Below are 20,526 nucleotides of genomic sequence, written 5' to 3' on the forward strand. Positions count from 1 at the left end.
AATCAACAAAATCCTAGTACAAGAAGCCAAGAATTTAAACTTTATCATAAAAGTCAATGGACAGCCATTGTTGAATTTTAGCAACGAGATGGACCTGATCAGATTTTCACCTTGGAAAGATCACCCCAGGTTAGTTTGGAAGTAACAGCAGAAAAGAGTTACAGCTACACTCCAGGCCAGATACATGACCACCGCAATAAAATATAGCAACAGTGGGATGGGGAGAAGATTGACTTAAGTAGAGCAGATATAATATTGGCAGGATTTGGTGACAGTTGGATGTGGAAGAAGTGACAGGAAGAATCATGGCTGACTCTGAAGTTTCTGACTTGGACAACTGAATGAATAGTGGTTAACATAAAATACAAGAAAAGAAACAGGGGTCCTGGAAGCGGATGAGTACAGTGCTATAGAAAGTCACAGAGGTCACTGTTCGCTGTGATGTTAAGGGAAGGTGTTCTAGAGGCCCTACATGATGGACAGAACAGGATTTGGTGTCTTTCAGTAGGAACCTCCGTCCTAGTTTGGGGCTCTGATGACTCAAAAAAGTGAAGGCTGGAAAGAGGGCATGGAGATCTCGTGGGCGTGTCCTGGGAGGAGGAGAAAGGGATGGCCTGACCTAAAGCATGGAGAGGAGTGACAGCAGCCCAGACGCCCGAGGACCTGCACAACACTGAGAGCTACTACTGTCACTCGGATTCTCTCCAGGCATTGAGCAAAGCACCTGGGACTCACCACCAAGGTAAGAAAAGTATATGTAGGGACTTCCCTGGTGGTCCAGTGGTTAAGAATTCACGCTCCCAATGCAGGGGGCCCAGGTTCCATCCCTGGTCAGGGAACTAGATCCCACATGCTGTAACTAAGAGTCCACATGCCACAACTAAATATCCCATGTGCCACAACTAAGACCCAGCCCAGCCAAATAAATAAATAAATAAATAAATAAATAAATAAATAAATAAATAAATAAAAATTTTTAGAAAGTATATATAGAATATTTTATACAGATATATATTCTTCCCAAAACCCCATATGCCTGAGACAAGTGTCCCATCCTTTTGGCAAGAGAATGCTGTAGAACAATACATATGTAAAGACTTTCCAAGTAGGCATACATGTCTTTTAAGAAATCAGTTTTCTCATTTATATGAAAGCTTCAGAAAAGGCAAATTTATAAAATATATAGAGGCAGAAAGTACATCAGTGGTTGCCTGGTGCTGGGGGTAAGAATGGAATTACCTGTAAAGGGCTTGTAGAATCTTATTGGAGTGATGAAAATGTTCTAAGAATGTCTTAGTGAGATTGCTGCACCACTTGGCAAAGTTACTGAGAATGATTCAATTGTATACTTAATTTTTATAGTAAAATAGACTTCAATAAATTTGTTTTTTAAAAAAGAAATCAACTTCCAGATCTTCAACTTCTAGATGTGGTCCTTTCTAAAAATGATCTGCCTGAGAAAGCACCTATGTTCAAGGTTATGTAAAATTTCCTTTCCTACCTCCCCTTACCATTAGCCAAGCTCAAAAAGGGAAGAAATTTATATTATTCTACTATGATGTCTTGGTTCAGAACGAGAAAACCTCCCAGTTGCCAACAAAGACTATTCTAAATATCGGTTTCTGGGATGCTTCATTTAATATTTAAATGCCTTAGGGCTTCTTATCTTTCTCTTTTTGATACTTAATTTTGTTAAGAGTGTAGCCTGGTATATTAGAAATTAAGTGTTTTAGCCTGTGTTGGGATGTTCTGAATTCAGATGTATTGTCAGGGGCAGTGTGTGTGTGGACAATTTTCATTTAAGGACCTTTCCACACTTCAGTTCTTATCAAGGAACACGTATGGGGGAGAGTTCTACTGGAGAAAAGCAAAAACAGCATTGATACAAAATAGTAAATGCTGAAACTAGCGTTTCCAAGTATTTAAAAATAAACAGTCTTTTCAGGGGCTTCCCTGGTGGTCCATTAGTAAAGAATCCACCTTCCAAAGCAGGGGATGCGGGTTTGATCCCTGGTTGGGGATCTAAGATCCCACATGCCACAGGGCAATTAAGCCCCTGTGCCACAACTACTGAGCTCCCGCGCCTCAATGAGAGAGCCCGTGTGCCACAAGCTACAGAGCCCACACGCTCTGGAGCCCACGCACCACAACTACAGAGCCCACGAGCCCTGGAGCCTGCGCATCTCAACTAGAGAGAGAAAACCCTCACGCCACAGCTAGAGAGAAGCCCTTGCGCCACAATGAAGAGCCTGGGCGCCGCCTCTAAGACCCGTCGCAGCCAAAAAAAAATTCTTTTCAGCTCTTCTCAACACTCAATCCCTAGATTGTGTTATTAGCTAGGAAAAAAATCACCTTTGGACGAATGAAGTTGAACTGTTTAGTGACACTTGTCTCCTTAAACTGTTTTCCAATACTACCAAAATTTCAAGATATATTAAATAAAAGCCATGAATAAAAATTTCAAATGTCTTCTTCAGAGTCAATATGAATTTATCAGAAAGTTAAATAAGTTAGAATAAGTTAAAGCTTATTTTATCAAGTTGCATCATAAAATACATAATCCAGTGCCACTGTCACTAACCAATCTTAAGCGAGCCCTTAATGCTGCCCATCATCATGCTCTAGTTCCATTACTCTCTCACTCTCTTGACAACTGTTTCATTCTCTCTCTTCTCCTCAAACCTCCAGCACTTCACTCTCAGATGAAGACCTCACTTCATTTTTCTGTGAGAAAATTAGGCAATGGGAGAGACCTTCCACAAGCCCCCAGCACACTTCTTCCTATTTATCTTCTCTCCTCTTACTCCGGATGAATTATAGGTGCTCTTAGCTAAAAGCCCACTCCTTGTGTTCTAGGTCCCATCTTTTCCTGCCTATTCAAGGATATTCCTCCTGTGATCTGCTCTCTCTCCTGCACTGATAATCTTACCCTCTATCCTGGGTCACTGAGATCATCCACATCAGTTTATGGATGTGTTGATTTTTCTCTCCTCTTAATCATCTTCTCCATCTGGCAATTGCCCTACTTCTCTGCCTTTTTTTTTTTTTAAACAACAAAACTACCTGAAAGGGTTATCTATACCTACAGTCTCTTATTTTTATCTTCCCCTTCTCTATTAAACCCACTCCAATCATGTTTTGAAACGTTTCTTGTCAAGGTCACCAGTAAATTCCACATTGCAAAATCCAGTGGTCAGTACTCAGTCCTCCTTTTACTTCAGCTATCAGCAGCATCTGATACAGCTGACAACTCTTCTCCATGGATGCTATCTTCACTTGACTTTGAGGATGCCAAATGCCTGGTTTTCCTCCTACCTCTCACCTCTGCAAAAAAAGATGGAAAGTTTAATTGTGCATAAGCCCATGCACGTGCGCGTGCACGCATGCACGCACACACACACACACACACACACAGAAGTTGTCTCTATAAGGCAAAAATCTAACCATGTCAATATCTGACCCTTTCACCTTTCTTATTAAATTTCAGTGTCTCCCTCTGCCCTCTAGATAAAGCCCAGGTTCTCTGTCTCAGCATTCAATAACTGCCACCATTTGTCCCTTGACTAATTCTCTAGCCTTATCTCCAGCCTATCCCCACTTCACACTGGATGTTCCAGGAATACCAAACTTGTTGTAGTTTCTCCCACTGTGCTTTTCTCTCCTTGCCTTGATTCATGCTACCTTCCTTGCTTGGTGCGCCCTCCTGTATTCCCAAACTCTGTATTTCATTCTTCGTTTAAGAATCAGCTAAGGAGGGCTTCCCTGGTAGCGCAGTGGTTAAGAATCCTCCTGCCAATGCAGGGGACACCAGGGTTCGAGCCCTGGTCCGGGGAGATCCCACATGCCACAGAGCAACTAAGCCTGTGCACCACAACTACTGAGCCTGCACTCTAGAGCCCACGAGCCACAACTACTGAGCACGCATGCTGCAACTACTGAAACCCGCGTGCCTAGAGCCCGTGCTCCTCAACAAGAGAAGCCACCGCAATGAGAAGCCCACGCACCACAACAAAGAGTAGCCCCTGCTCGCTGCAACTAGAGAAAGCCTGCACGCAGCAACGAAGACCCAACGCAGCCAAAAATAAATAAATAAAAATAAAATAAAATAAAAAGAAAGAAGAATCAGCTAAGGAAAGCAAGGAAGAAAGAAAGAAGGAAGGAAAGAAGGAGAGAGAAAGAGGGAGAAAGGAAGTAAGGGAGGGAGGAAGGAAGGAAGAGAAAGAAGAAAAGAAAGAAAGAGAGAGAGGGACAGAAGGAAGAGAGAGAGAGAAGAAAGGAAGGAAGGATGGAAAGAAAGGAAGGAAGAGGGAGGGAGGGATGGAGAAAGGAACAAAGAAAAGCCATGAGAACTGTGATCCCTTTCTGCAAAATTGAATACATGGATATTATATGAGAATGGATATGTAGAGAGGTAACTAGGGGAATTGTTTTTAAAAAAACCAATATTTAACTTGACATCAAATTTTTCCTTTCTTCTGTTGAAGGATAATTTTTTAAAAGGTAAAGTCATGACTGTCATACAAATATAATGTGAACAAGTACCAAAATTTTTATGTAACTCAATAATTCATGAAGGGAACCACTAAGATATTATAAATGATTCAAAAGTTAATTCAAAGAACCACACATAGAGAGAGACCATAAGGAAGACTAACATAAATTTGCTTAATAGATGCAAAGCTGATTTCTTCCACAGTGGGGGAGGGAAACCAACTGACTCTGCTCCAGATACCATCTATTTGCATCTATGGATGGGAATCATTTGCATTGCTCTCAGTTATCTATAACTCATGGAGTTGTAAATAGCTCAAAGGCAATGAAAGGTGTAGTGACCCCACAGGATCCCATCACCTGGAAGAGTGTGCTAGGCAAAACCTGGTCTTCCATTGAAGACACCCAACCCATTTCATAGTTGGATCCACTTTGAAGCCTTTCACAACTTTTCCCTGAATTTTCTCATGAATTTTCCCAAATATTATTTTTTTAAATTTACAGTGAACATTTACCTTTTTTTAAAAAAAGCATGAATCTTAAAAAAATGGTTCTGGGCTTCCCTGGTGGCACAGTGGTTGAAAATCCGCCTGCCAACGCAGGGGACACGGGTTCGAGCCCTGGTCTGGGAAGATCCCACATGCTGCAGAGCAACTAAGCCAGTGCACCACAACTACTGAGCCCGCACTCTACAGCCCGCAAGCCATAACTACTGAGCCCACGTGCCTAGAGCCCGTGCTCCGCAACAAGAGAAGCCACGGCAATGAGAAGCCCGCGCACCACAACGAAGAGTAGCCCCCGCTCGCCACAACTAGAGAAAAGCCCGCGCGCAGCAACAAAGACCCAACGCAGCCAAAAATAAATAAATTTATTAAAAAAAAAAAAAAGGTCTGATGAACCTAGGGGTGGGACAGGAATAAAGACGCAGACATAGAGAATGGACTTGAGGACATGGGGAGGGGGAAGGGTAAGCTGGGACGAAGTGAGAGAGTAGAATTGACATATCTACACTACCAAATGTAAAATAGATAGCTAGTGGGAAGCAGCCGCATAGCACAGGGAGATCAGCTGGGTGCTTTGTGACCACCTAGAGGGGTGGGATAGGGAGGGTGGGAGGGAGACCCAAAGAGGGAGGGGATATGGGGATATATGTATACTTATAGCTGATTCACTTTGTTATACAGCTTAAACTAACACACCATTGTAAAGCAATTTTACTCCAATAAAGGTTAAAAATAATAATAACAATAATAGAAGCTCCTTTTCCTGAGTCCACTCAGGTATTGTCTTCCCCAGGATATTTTATTTAACCACTCCAACCCCAAGGTTAGGTGAGGTACCCCTCCTTCCCTTTTGCCCCCATAAAACTGTGTTAATCATATTTTTCTCCTAACACAATGGATAATAACCATTTTTTGTCTGCAGGCCCAGTTCAGAATATGAGAGCTTTGAGTACCAAAACTAAAACTATGATAGAGTCATCTTTGTATTCTGTGTGCCCAGTACATAGTAGGTTCCCATTAAATGTTTGTTGAAAGAATGAAGAAACTAGTATACTCCTAGATTCTGTATCTTTTTTCCAAAATAAAGATGTGATGGGAGCAGAGAAGCAGAGAGAGAGAAAAGAAAAAAGAAATGCTTAGCCTTTTGCTTCCCCAAGCAGATTCTTCCTTGTCAAAAAGACTGAGAAATGGTTTGGGGAAAGGAGAGAAAGTGATTCTGTCCTTGGACAAGATGAAGCCCCAGAGATTTGAGAATAAACTGCCTGGAGTGACACTGACAAAAAGTTAAGTAGGAGGAAAGGAAACCCTTCTATTTTGAATCCTTGGCTGAAGGGGAGGTAAGGAACCATAATGAATGAATAAGAACCATAGGAGCTAAGTTTCTGAGAAAAAAGATTATGAATTGCTGTATATTTGCTTCGAAAGCATTATCTGCTTTGACATTTGCCTAAGATTTACTAAAGTTTAAGTGCTTAAATAAGGGAATTGGTTTTATGTAAATCAGTTCATAGCTATAGATTTGTGGAGATTTGAGCAGAGGGTCAGAATCCTAAACATCAGGGAAACACAAGCTCACTGTGTACACAAGTCCTGATGCCATTCAAAGCCTGAGCACTTAAAAACCAAGAATGGCTACTTGAAAGTAAATGTTTCCAGACCAGAGCTGAACTGACACAACTGGACAGCAGAGGGGAAGAGTGTGACTAAGGAATTTAACTCATGGGTCTAGTGGGGCCCCTACAACATCACTATTTCACTGCAGCCAAATCTCAATTCATTCATTTTTTTCATTCCTTTAACAAATATCTATTAAGCAATTACTAGGTGGTGGGCACCCTGTTAAAAGTGATAAATGCAACACAGTCACTTAGAGTTAGTGAGATAAATGCTAGAAGGGGAATAAGCACAGGGGCCACTAGGTCACATGGAGGAGACAATAAGTCAGCTTTGGGGGGTCAGAAAGGATTCCTTTAATGCACTGAAAACAAAGATAAGTCTGGAAGAGGCTGGGGGATGAAAAGCAGCCCAGGCAGGACATTGCAAGCAGGGGTGAGGTGCCTCCAGAGGCTGGAGGCCAGAGGTCTCTCAAGGGAAGGGATAGAATGATGAAACACACATCACCCCTTATAAGAAGATACAGAACTGCTTATATTTTAGGCACTTTACAGTTTACAAAGCCCTTTCACACCTTAACTTGTTTGGTCCTCACCTTCACAGCAAGACTGTGAAGTAAGTATTTATTATCCTAGGGGGTCTCAATGAATAAATAATTTTTGAATCTATGTGTGCATATGTCAGGATTTGATTCTAGGCAGCAGAAACCACTCCAGTTAGTTTAAACAGAAAAGATTTCTTATGGGAAATTCTGTGTTCAGAAAACCATTAGAAGGGCTAGAAAAGCAGGCTCTAGGCTGAGCTTTCCAGGGTGATGCCCGGACCACCCCAGTTCTAGCCCAACCAGGGAGATGGCACGTCGATGTGCCATGTGGGGAAGGGCAAGGACCGGGAGCGGCTGGTAGCCACGGTGAGAGGCATTCAAGGAGGTACGGACGGGGCCACGGGGATACTGCTGCTTATAACCAGTACTAGGGAAGAGGCACCATGACACGAATCAAGTCAACTATGTGTCATTCAGCCCCTGTCCAGGAGGCCCACAGTCTCCAACAGATGTGGGCAGGAAGAGGAGATGCTGGGGGGGTGGGGGTGGGGAGGAGTGCACATGGACAGGATCTGGGTAGATGTGGGGTAGGCAGCACGCTGGTGGAGGAGAAGAGTCTGGTTATAACCACCAGCTGCAGTGTGAGAGGTTGGCCAGGCCCTCCTGGAAGATCCCTGAGAAGGGATATGAAGGAGTTCGGAACATTGTAGAGAAGGGAATCCTGATTGTACGGTCAGAGCTAGTGTTCTTGCGGAAAAGGAGAGCTGACAGTGAAACTTCAGGAAGCAGTGCCAATGAGGAGTGTCTGGGACTAGGAGGAGGGCATGAAAGGGTACCTGGGGTGTAACTCCACCCCTTCTTGTCCTGAAGCTCAGTGCCTGCTTCCTGAAAGAGATGGCTCTCCATCCTCGTTTGGTGTGGTCCTCTCCTGGGTCTGACCTGGCACAGCCCCGGGGAGAGCAAACCAGAATCACCTCCCACTGCAGCAGAAACCTCCTTTCACTCCCCGACCCTTGTCCTCTAATATCCCCTTCTCCCCACAGGTCCTGGAACACTGCAGGGGTGTTGACTTCCTGGTGTGCGTGCCAGGGATCAATCCTTTGACGGAAAGTACCGTGGGGAGCAGTGAGCAGGTCTGGGACAAGGTGAGGTCTGGGGAAGCCGGGTGGGGCGGGTTGGACGTCATCCTCACCTTCTGTGCGACTCTCCACCTCGGCTTCCATGCCCAGAGCTGGTCTTCAGCTCCCATACGTCCACCCTCCGCTCACAGACTCACCCGCAGAGAGCAAGGCCAGATGCCTGCACTCTGAGCCTCAGTCCCCCATCTGTGAGTTGGAGGTAAGAGTATCTACATTGCAGTTGTGGTCCCCCCCAACCAGGAGCTACCAGTCTGCAGGGAGTGCCCAATATAGAACCAAATAATCACAATAAATGTAGGGCACAGAGAAGGGAATGACTCCCTTCCTTGTCAGGGATGCTTAATGCCCAAGGCTCTAACCCTGAAATCCAGCTGTGTTACTGCAGTAACAAATCCACAAACCAGGTGGCTTGAACAACAGAAATTTATTGTCTCACAGTTCTGGAGGTCAGAAGTCCAAGATCAAGGCATCAGCAGGGTCAATTCCTTCTGAGGCCTATGAGGGGGATTCTGTTCCTTGCTTCTCCCCTAGCTTCTGGTGGTTTGCTGGCAATGTTTGGCGTTCCCATCTTATAGAAGCGTCACCCCAATCTCTGCCTCCATCTTCACATGCTGTTCTCCGTGTGTGTGTGTGTGTGTGTGTGTGTGTGTGTGTGTGTGTGTTGCGTGTGTGTGTCTCCAAGTTTCCCCTTTTTATAAGGATAGCATTCATATTGGATTAGGGCCCATCCTACTCCAGGATGACTCCATCTGAACTACATCTGCAATGACCCTATTTCCAAATAAGGTCACATTCTGAGGTACTGGGGGTTAGGACTTCAACGTATAAATTTGGGGAGTATATAATTCAGCCCATAACGCCTGCCTTCCCCACACTGATTGATGTCTCCTCCGCCCCAGATGAAACATTCTTTTCTGACTGGTGCCCTTGGAGACATGGGGAGACATCCTGCAGACTCTGGGGTCTTCTGTCTGCAGAGTCCTCAACCTGATCCCCATATTCCTGCATCTTCAGGGTGCCTCCCCGCCACGCATGTCAAAGAAAGCCAGGATTCTCTCCACTTCTCATGTCAGAGGCCATCACACCCACTATCTAATGTGATATATCTGCTAACACGGTGAAAACGCGCACTGGACTGACTGTCTCCCCTCCCCCACCCTTCATTTGCTCTGATTTCAGATCCTGGGCGTGAATGTGAAGTTCTCCACCCTGCTGCGGAGCCAGCTGCTGAGGGCAGGGAAGCGGGTAGGGAGGGAGTCATTTGGTGTCAAATACAGAGCAGGGGAGCTCGAGTGAGAGGGGCCAGTTGTTGAGTTCGACCTTCCCACTGGGAAGCAGGCATGGCTGAGCAAGTAAAACAAGAAAAGTGAGAGTGTGACTTTCAGACCCTGGGGCAGCTAAGCAAACAAAAGAGAGTTCCATCTGCTAGTATCAGTCTCTCAAATCTAGAGGCCCAGGGAATCTGGAATCAGAACAGGGATCCACAGACAGAAGGGCCCAGAGTCCGGAATCGGGGAACCGGAAGTGGACCGCAGCCACTCAGGGCACGAGAGCCCTGAGGATGGTGACCCTGAGACACCCCAGAGCCCGTAACAAGAGCAGTCATGTTTCTCAGTCCCTCTCAAGTCTGGTCCCTCCCTCTTCCCAGCTCTGACATTCGCCCTCCACTCCCTCCGCTTCCCCAGCCCCTGCAGGGCAATTCCTGCTTCCCTGTCTCCCACAGCCTGTGGTAGATGCCAAAGCCTGCCCAGCTCCTCCTCTCCTGTGGGACGGGCTTGGGCTGTCTCTCTTGCTCTGATTTCCCACTGGTCTCAGGGAGTGGGGTCTTCCCAGTTATTCTCCAGGAACCCACCATTTTTCCTGGGGCAGGAGCAATCTGGCTGTGCTCCAGGGAGCATTTTTCCCTCATTGAATTGCCAGCCCAATCATTAGAAGCTTTCCATTGTCTGACCACCCTAGGAATACAGCTTTTCCTCAAAGTGCTCTATTCACCCAAAATCAGTCCTCCAAGTTGGGCCAGTCTAATTTCTGTTCCAAAATAGACCCCTCGGCGTATCCCAGCTCCTCGGGCCTCTCTCCCTGCTAAGCCATGTCTCCTCTGAAGGTCAGAGCTGCCCGGTTATCTCCTTCAGCTTTGCCCTCACTCCCTCTTTAAAATGGTCAATTGAGGTTTTTCATTCTCAGTCCAGTGCTTTGTAGATGTAGCCTTAAGACCCCTCTTCCATCTGGATTGCTTCCCTTCAGCTTCTCCCATATTGAAATTCTGGAGCAGCCACTGAACTCAGCAGGCACATTCTGAGTGCCTGGTATAGGCTAGGTGTCTCCTCTGGACCTGTGTGACCACCTGTGATATACAACCAGGACTTCTAACGAGTCATGACTTCCAAGGCCTCTCCCAGGCCTAACACAGGCATGATGGCTGTGGTATTAGATTGAGTCATACTTTTTAAATGCCATTTTTACATACAAAAATGGCCAGATACCAGTAATGTATGTGATTTAACCCAATACAATGGTTTTCAAACTGTTTTTCACAACAGAACCCTTTTATCAAAGAATACCCTCCACAAGAACCCAATCTCTAAAACAGACGAAAGCAGAGATGCCCAGGTTGTAATGGATCAGAGGCCTGGTGCCTACCCATTTGGCCTCTGCCTAATACCCTGTTGGTTGTTGGCAGTCCTGAGCACCTCTGCAGAACTGGCTTCACGAAATTGGTTAAAAACTACTAGTGTGTTGAAGACAGCATGGTCTTTGGTATCAGAGAGACCTAATCAGGTCCCCTGCTCCATCACTAGCTACACATTCTTGGTGATTAAACACTCTGGGCCTTCATTTCCTTATCTATTAAGTGGAAATAATGATACTTAGTTGTGAAGATGAATTGACATGATAAAATGTCAATTACCAAGCAAAGTATACATAGTAGAGACTATGTATAGTTATGTATATTTTCTATAATAAATAATAAACATGATTTTCAAATGAATATTAATTACAGTATAGATTATAAGTACTATAAATATAATTTAATAATAATTAAATTGGTCTTAATATTTATAATAAACATTATTAATATTATTATCACTGCTATTCTTACTAGTTACAGGATCTGAGCAAGGAAAAGATTACTTTCTCCAGCCTTGTGGACAAGGCAGGAGTTCATGAAAGAAGCTCTATTTATATTGGGTTGTGAAGGGTAGTTAGGATTTTGACAAGTAGTTAAGAATAAATGGAAACAATTGAAAAAATAATGGGAAGCTTAGAGAAGGTTCAAAGAGCAACCTGAAAAACCACTGGGAAATAAAAAGAAGTGGTCAGACAGCATGAAACAAGGAAAGTATTAATACTGGGTGTCTAGATATTATGCAGTAGGCAGGGAGGAGGCTCTGACTTTTTTTAGCAAGAAGTCATGTGATCATGTATTTTAATAATCTTGAGCATATTTCATCCATCCTTTTAAATTTTAAGTATGAAGAGAAAAAGGACCTTGGTTATGGGAGCCAGTATAAACAGCCAGAAAGAGGAAGAAACCACAAGGACACAATGTAGCAGAGGTAAATAATTTAAAAATCAAAGATAAAAAAGTTTTAATGTATCATCTTAAACCCAAGCAAGAAAGTTAAACAGTCTTAAACCAAAAAACTAAGTGAAAATAGGAGCCTTGAGAAGTAAGCTGAGCCCTGCAGTCAGCTTTTGCCTTGTGGGTATTTTCCAAATCCTTTTTGACAAATGCCAAACCCTTTAGCTTCTGTTTCCATGGCCTCCCAGGATATAGGAGACAAAAAAAAAGGTCTGCCCAAGGAAGAAAGTCCAGTAGGGGACACTCCAGTCATGAAGCTGGGACCCCAAATGACTAGCCCTCAATTAAAAGATGAACTAGAAATAGACCCCTGGAAGACTACAAGGAAAATTAGCTTTTGCAAAGTTAGAAACCAATGGAGGGGAAAAGAAAAACATGGCTAAGGATTTGGACCCCAAGTTATGTCCTCATGCAGATTTTTAATTTAAATTCCTGCTACTGAGATGACTCAACACACACACACATACACACACACACACACACCTCATACACACAAACAAGCAAGCAATAAAAAAAAAAAAGAAGTCAAAACTTTAATTTAGGGACTTCCCTGGTGGCTCAGTGATTAAGAATCCACCTGCCAATGCAGGGGACACAGGTTCGATCCCTTTTCCGGGAAGATCCCACATGCCACGGAGCAACTAAGCCCATGCACCACAACTACTGAGCCTGCACTCTAGAGCCCGTGAGCCACAACTACTGAGCCCACGTGCCACAACTACTGAAGCCCGAGCACATGAGATGAAGTCCAAGAGCAACCAGGTACAAGCTTCAAGGTGTCCCCTCTCAGTGCAGTCATATGGGGTCATGCTTAATTCCAGCATCAATATTGAATATGTGCAAAGTGTTGTCAACTAGGGAAACTCACCCAAGCCTTGGTGTCCAGAGTTTTTATTGGGAGTCAGTCATAAAACACTCACATAACTGATCTTAGCTACCCAGCCTCCAACCCACCAGAGGTCAAACTAACACAGTGTATCCAAAACCTCAGGCATGCAAAAACACTCTTATCAGGAAGAATATTCCAAGTACTCAGAGGTTATCCTCCAAGATGCAGTCATGTGAGGTGATGATGTGTTAATTAACTCTACAGTGGTAATCACTTCACAATGTATATGTATATCAAGTCGTCATGTTTATACTTTAAATATATACAATTATATTTGTCAATTATACCTCAATAAAGCATGTGAAAATACACAGGACCAAAGCCCACACCACAGAGAGGTAAGCAGGACACCATTAAATCCTGGCCCTTTCCATTTATTGGTAAAGCTCCTTATTGCTAGTAATAGTAATATCCTAGTACAGAAGAAGAGCAGGCAGATCAAATGTGTTGATAATTCAGGCAGCCACTAATAGGTTTACAACTCAGCACCTGCCAGAGCCAGGTTCACATTGTCCAGGCCCAGCCTAGCTCAGGCTTCAGGGACCTGCCCTCACTCTGAGGACAAGGACCAGCAAGGATCTTCTGTATCAGTCAATCCAGAGGAGCAAGTCCAGGCCAACACACACAAGGGCAAACCAAATCAAAAAGGATGTTGAGGACTAAGAGAATTAACCCAAGGTTGGCTCAAGCACAGGGAATCATAACCAGGCCTGTGTGCAAGGCCAGGGAGGTAAGAGTTACTACCTTTAAACCAGAATTCTCTGTGTCTGCCACTGACCACAGTTCTTCATATACTCTGGCCTCTCTGTGCCACAGCAGAATTCCAGAGGATTAGGATTTCTGGAGCCATTTCCATGTGCAGGCAGAAGTGGTGATCTCTTCTTGCCTTTGGCTCAGTCTGACCTCTGAATCTGGCTTTTCTTCAAATCTGATTCAGAGACGGCTACTCAGACGTCCTTACCCTTCTCCATTCATTCAGCTAAACAAACATGAAACAACTACTAATGTGGTGGCCATGGTATCACGCTGTGCCTTAGGTATCGAATGTTGATGTGCCGTCGGTACACAGGTGGCCATTAAGGTTTAAAAAATCAAGAATGCATACACTGTAACGGAGAGAGAGACAGGTCTGCAAGGTCCTCTGAAAACTGTTAGTAGTTGCAATAACCATGGGGACTGAAGCCTCTGCATGAATAATATAACAGGGACTGGTGTGGTGCTGACCATCCCATTTCCTCTCCCGCAGACGTGGAAAGGCTGCAGCTTCAGCCTCCCTGACGACTATACTGAAGCTATGTCATAATTTCTGCCTGTGCCTGTCCCCTAAACTGTCCCGCAAGAACCTTGGCTCACCCTCTCTCTCCAGTCTGTATGGTTGGAAGTGAAGGATTCTGAAATGATGGAGTTGCCAGATAGAAACAGCCAGACTTCCTGAGTTTCTACTTGAAGAAAAGCTGCCCAGGAGTGCCACAGACCCTGCATTGGACTGTGACACAAGCAAGAAATTCTTATTGGGTTAAGCCACCGAGATTTGGGGATTGCTTATTATCTAACGTAGCCTAGCTTACCATAAGCAAGTGTGGAGGAGGAGGGTCAGGCAGCCACTTTTCCCCACCACTAGTAGTGACCTCGAGCATAGACTCCTTGAAGCCCAGAAAAAGGAAGGAATTGGACTCCCTAGGCAGGTCTTGGTTGGGGGCAGGAGTCTCCTAATGGCCTCTCGCCTCCCTGGTGACAGTCACTAGGATGGCCCATGACTTCTCCTTCTGGCAGAATCCCTCCTACTCACAAGGGCTATGGCCTCCCCAGTTGACTTCCCAGGTGGTACCACCTGCCACCAACTTCAGGAGGAAGAACAGCTTTAGGGGAGAAGCACATGCAGAGACTCAGATGCCACAATACTACAATGGACAGCTATCCACCAGGGCACTGGAGCTGGGAGCCTATTTCCAGAGGCCATCCAGGATATGAGTTAAGTACATGTAGATTTCTTTATTCCTCCTATTTAGAGCTTGCCCTGATCCTTCCTAGCTCCATCCTAGCTATCCTGTGGCTTCATGCCCTGAAGGCATTGAAGCTATAAGCAGATTCTTGGATGACCTTCTCCACCCCTGGACACCTGCCTCGTTTTTTCACTGCAATGATGTTGTTTACCAATGGCATATAAATTTTCTAAGCCTAAGGCAGTGTGGGGTCATTTGGCCATCACATAGGGCTACGCAATAAATTTCTGTTGAATCATTAGGGATAATTGAGAGGGCTTGGATTAGAGGCACACCCTTAGCATCTCCAAATCAGATGTGAAGAGAAACCAGTGGCCCCACTAATCCTAAAACAGAAAGAGGACAGCTGATCCCACAGCAGGAGCAGGGGTTCCACAGACAGCTGCAGAGTCATGAAGTGCTGGCATAAAACTTAGAAGGAAGAACTCTTCCTTTCCCCAGCCCCACACACTGTCCAGTTATGTTTCCTGTGTCTGAGCCAAAATGCTGGAGATGCAGAATCATTAACCTTTCCCCAGGGCCTCTGAGGAATTGATACTCTCCGGGAAAGCATGACATTCCCAGGGAGACAAAGAGAGACGTAACCTGAGGGCACTGACCAAACCTAGTAATTTCCTGGCGAATCTAACCCTGGTTACCAGGAATGTAACAGGATTTAACAACGGAGTGATCTCTCCCTTTGTGAATTATTGTTATAACAGTAAAAGGATATTAACCTGAATGAGGGCCTGGATTCAGACTCTGTAAGCAAATGGTGTCCCATCAGCCTCCTCTGATATACCCACTGGAATATGATATTGTACGTAGCTCTTGGATGCTCTCAGGCATCCAAACAAACCCAAACATCTCTCTCTGCTCCTACACATTTACACGGAAGCAGGACCCCTGAGAGGAAGGAAGCTGAGTCCCTTTGACAGCCAAGTTTCCTACAGTATCTCTGAGGAGCTGGGGTTTCCCTGACCAAGACCAGCTGGCAGGACCACTTATGTGGCCCCTGAGAGAGAATCGTGGAGGGAGAGAAGGAGGCCGTCGCGGTGGAAAGAGGACTTACTGATGCCAGAACCTGCCCTGACCCTGTCAGCCCCAAATCAGGTTTATGCCTCACCAGAAGGGCTCAGGGCTGCTCTGAGTGGTAACGTGGGGAGGCTGTGTCAGTCACTACGTGGTACCCTTTGACCGGGTGTAACCCAGGGGAGAGGGCATTATCCCTCCACACCACTCAACACACACGTGCACACGCACACCTTTTATACCCACACATAACCCACCAGGAGGTGGCTCCTCTTACTGGGGAGGCTGAGGTGGTGAGTGGGGACTGGAGAAGTTGCCAGGTGAAGACACACAAACGGATTCTCTAGCAGGCTGCATCGTCTGAAGTTTTAGAATTTAATTGACATACGTTTTGAAGCCTCAAAGGCAGGAACAAAATATTAACCCTCTCCCCACTTCTTTTCCTGATTTCTCGAGATTCTTAAATAGCATTCAATCACTTTTAAAACAAAAAATGTAAAGAATGAAATTTAAATGGCTTATAATACCACATCTCAGACATTTGCAATTAACCATTTATAAATGAAAGCAATATGATACATGGATATGATAAGTCAAATATTACAGAAAGATATACATTTTTCTTTAAAAAAAAAACTTGCCGATTTCATTCCTGAAAGGCAACCACTCCTAACAGTGATGCCAGTTGGGTGGCCAGTAATCCAGCTCTAAAACCCTGTCTCATCATCTGTTTTCTTAGACCACTCCTGGGTACCCACTATCCCTGCTTGGGTTTCCCAGGAAGCAGACTCTGAGATGGAGATTAACATGTAGGAGGTTTGTTAGGAAGACAGGGAAGCAGGGTTGGGCAAAGGATGAAGTCTAGCTGAATGCAGTCTCAAGGGAACGTCTCAGTCAGTCCTGCGGGGAGCTCTGAACATGGGATGACCCTTCAGAGCTCTCCTGAGCTGGGGTGAAAGGGCTGGGCTCCTTTCCACTCATTCATCGATCACTGGATGTGGGCTGCTGGAAGAAGGGCGCTCTTCAGCTAAAGAAATCCCGAAGGGGGTTGACTGTTGACGGCTTTCTCCCAGCAGCTGAGATAATAAATCTTCTAATCCTGAAGGGTAATCCGCGCAGCGAATATAAGCAACCACCACATAACCCAAGCTCTGGAGCTAAATATACCTGTTGTATAAACCCTCAGGTATCCTTGTCAACAGAAAAATGTCCCTGGGGATTATGTGCTCTGTCCTCTGCTCATTCCCAAGAACAGGGAACCCTGACATCAAGAGAACCTGTGCCCTCACCAGAGGCAGAACCTAATATTATAATAATTTCTTTATGGCTCAGTCACATGGCTGTTGGCAGGAGGCCTCAGTTCCCCACCACATGGGCCTCTCCTTAGGGCTACTTGAGTATCCTCGCAACATGGCAGCTGGTTTCCCCCCAGAGCAGGTGGTCCCAGAGAGCAAGAAAGAGGAGAAAGACTCAACACCATTCCAGTCCTGATCTCAGACACCACAAACCACCACTTCTGCCTCACTCTATGCTTTGAAAGCAAGCCACTAAGTACCTCCTACACTTAAGGTGTGGGGGATTAGTCTTCACCTTTTGAAGAATAGTATCAAATAATTGTGGATGTATTTTCAAACCACGACTTATATCGAGAAGGAAATTTCCCAAATCAACAATGACAGATACTTCTGAGGAAGGGAATAGACTAGAGGAGTCAAGTAGAAAGACGTTTTTTGTTTTCCCTCTGTTTTTTAATAAGAGTGTATTCTTGGGGAACTTCCTAGTGGTCCAGTGCTTAGGACTCCACAATTTCACTGCCATGGGGCCTGGTTTGATCCCTGGTCAGGGAACTGAGATCCCACAAGCTGCACAGCGTGGCCAAAAAAAAAAGTGTATTCTTGTCATACTCTTGTAATTAAAAAATAAATATTATTGACTATTACACACATGTCAAGCAGTGAAACTGGTGGGAAGCCAGAAGCTCTCCTACGGGGCAGACTGTGACTTACTGCCCATCTCTGCCATGGTTTCTCCTGCCTGACCCCACCCAATAGACATAAGGGAACAAGGAAGAAAACGATTATTGCTAAGAGCTTCTCAGAGGAGTCATCATTTTCTTAGCACACAAACAAGGAGTCAGATGACTGCACTTTACTGAGAAGTGAAAGGTTGGGAAAAAACATTAGAACCATTAGTCGGTTTCCTCCATCCCCATTCTTCATCCACAATTTCATTTAATGTGGAAATCATCCTATTAGTTTTGATGGCTTGATTACAGGCTTTGGACAGGGCACAGACAAGCCAGGGAAAGTGTCCAAGAGGGCTGAGCTGGGGGATTCTACACCCTTGTGCCCCCCCTCAATCTGGGCCCTCGGGCCCACTCCCGTTCCTGTATCCCACGTAGATGCCCATTCTTCAACAGCTAAGGCCAGCGCCAGCATCTCCATGCAGTTAGGGGAGCCTTGTGGGAGGATCGGTCCACACCCAAGCAGAGAAATCACACAGTGGCTAGTTAGGGCCTATCCCTTGGGAACTGATGGCTTATCGGGAATTTTCTCTCTCCTGGGAGGCAAGATGTGTCTACCCTTCCTGGGCCTTTGCTGACCCCTTCAGGCGAGGGAAGGAACTTCAGCTGTGTCCACACAAGCACAACCCTCCCATCTCTCCAGGCCCCCCGCATCTCACTTACCTGATCCTTTGCGTAGGAGAGACAGCCAGAGCCCCCAGGCTCTGTCCCACGTGGAGGAAACCCTGCCCATCAGGGCAGCAAGGAGGGACAAATAGGACCTTCTCCCCTTCTCCTCCTATAAAGGAAAGTACTTTGTAAATGTGGCCTATCCCACTCACTTTACAGACTAAGAACCACCCTGTGGGCCCTAAAGGCATTGCTAGAGACACCCAAGGTTCAACCACTAGCTATCTCTAGTCTACATTCAGGTCTAGTATTTGTCTTTTTCGTGTGTGACTCTCCCTTTTGGAGGAGATCATACACTGGAGAACTCCCGGTTTGGAAGAATTTTTGTATTTGAATTTGGAATTTTTGAATTTTACAGTATCCAGCAATGGATACTGCAATGGATACCACCTCTGGCTTGAAGAGTCTCAGAAAGGGAGCTCTGGGGCACCCAGAGAGTAGCTACAAGAAAAGGGCCACCCATGGGAAGTGGGATGCAGGTATCCCTCTTGAACTGGAAGGGCACAAACCGGTGTAGTAAATACCTGCACCTTCCTCTGAGCCCTCCATCTCCATGTCCTGCTAATGCTTTCCACCAGCCGATCCCAACCAGAAGCTGGAGGCATCAGAGTATGTTGATAATGTCCATATGCACCAGCCTCCCTGGCTGGGAGTGGATGGGTGGAAAGTGGGTCTGAAGGGGCAAAAAGAAGACAACTAATGCAGGAGCCAACAGGGGAAAAGGACAAAGAGCTAAGCTGCTTTTCCATCTGCCTCTATTAATGACACGAACAGATTGAGAAAACAATATATAATGATTCAGAAGCACACCTGGGGAAGGCAGTGGTTTGTGACGTGCAAGGCTATGCACCAGAATTTTGATTATAATTGGTCTACTCAGTTTTGAGATTTATTTTGAAGGAGTTATTAACTTGGGCTTTAAAAACAAACAAGGAGAATGATTAATTCTAAAACCGCTGCTGTTGCAGATCTCATCCTGAGTGCATCCTCATTAAAAAGGGAAAAACTCTTCTAAGTCATGAAACACGGTACTGGTGGATTTGTGTGAATGTGGAATAAGGAAGCAGGTGTCTATGGCAGGAAGGCTTGAGCAAGGACACTGGAGAAGCTTGATGAGAAAGACAAATGTCTTTAAACCTTAGAGGAGATGCAGAAGATTCAGTAGGACAGGTCCTCTCGGCAGATGGTTATTCTTCCTCTTGGTCAGATGACCTGCCTATTTTTGGGTTAATCATTTCTATTTTATTCATTTCAACATGAGGACTGCTGGTGATAGATCAAGATAATCGAGACCTCAGTCATCCGTCTGATCTACTAGAAAAGCTGGAAACTTTCTCTGCATCCTTTCTTTTAATCTCATAAAACCCTAAACTTCATCTCCCATCTTCCCTAAATTATATCTGTATTTCATCTTTTATGGAACCTCTTGGGTGTCCATAAACAAGTCATTCATAATAAGATAGTTTTAGAACCCTTTCTTATCTCAGGTGGGTAAACCGAGGTCTTTTTTGCATTGATTTTAATAAAAACTGAAGGTATGAACCTATCAGTGTCTGATATGGATGAATTTACCAGGCACTTTTCACAAAGTGGACACTGAAGAGGAAACTTGGGGTGATTGGCAGCAATTTTAACATCTGGGTATGCAGTCAAGTTCCCTTTAATTGGAGCTTTCGGGTGAGTTGGGTTTTTGTCTCTTTGCTCAGAACCTCTGAAGGTTAGTTAAGAAAAGTTGAGTTTATTGCTATTAATTGCTTCTTCCCATTCCTGCAGTCCAAGAATCTAATGAGGTGAAACTAATAGGAAAATGTTTGCTGTGGTTCCACACACTTTGTTAGGTAGAGAGATAGTCAACACAATTTTCTACTCATTTGCTCACAAATGTGAGCCAATTCAGGGGTAGACTAGAAAGGACCATTAAATATGAGGTCAGGAGTTTGGTATTCTTAAAGCTTCTTTTTTTTTTTTTAATTAACTTATTTTATTTATGGCTGTGTTGGGTCTTTGTTGCTGCGCGTGGGCTTTCTCTAGTTGCAGTACACGGGCTTCTCATCGCA

At 44.9% G+C, this 20,526-nt stretch overlaps 1 protein-coding gene and 1 long non-coding RNA gene across 2 annotated transcripts in view; one reads left to right on the forward strand and one right to left on the reverse strand.

The window, feature by feature from the left end:
• LOC118889885 (dehydrogenase/reductase SDR family member 2, mitochondrial-like) overlaps window positions 1-9,587 on the forward strand; it is a 59,583-nt gene extending 49,996 nt beyond the window's left edge. Inside the window, exons 3-5 of the mRNA XM_036842033.1 lie at window positions 8,196-8,297; window positions 8,423-8,479; window positions 9,471-9,587. Of these exons, the coding sequence (XP_036697928.1) occupies window positions 8,196-8,297; window positions 8,423-8,479; window positions 9,471-9,587 (276 nt within the window). The remainder of the gene's footprint in view (window positions 1-8,195; window positions 8,298-8,422; window positions 8,480-9,470) is intronic.
• Window positions 9,588-16,183: 6,596 nt separating this feature from the next.
• Window positions 16,184-20,526, reverse strand: part of LOC118891213 — a 35,476-nt gene continuing 31,133 nt past the window's right edge. Inside the window, exons 4-6 of the long non-coding RNA XR_005018910.1 lie at window positions 18,994-19,142; window positions 18,464-18,578; window positions 16,184-16,782 (exon numbers count right to left, since the gene is read on the reverse strand). This is a non-coding gene — a long non-coding RNA (uncharacterized LOC118891213). The remainder of the gene's footprint in view (window positions 16,783-18,463; window positions 18,579-18,993; window positions 19,143-20,526) is intronic.

This window comes from Balaenoptera musculus, chromosome 2, assembly GCF_009873245.2.
Source record: "Balaenoptera musculus isolate JJ_BM4_2016_0621 chromosome 2, mBalMus1.pri.v3, whole genome shotgun sequence".
NCBI lineage: Eukaryota > Metazoa > Chordata > Mammalia > Artiodactyla > Balaenopteridae > Balaenoptera > Balaenoptera musculus.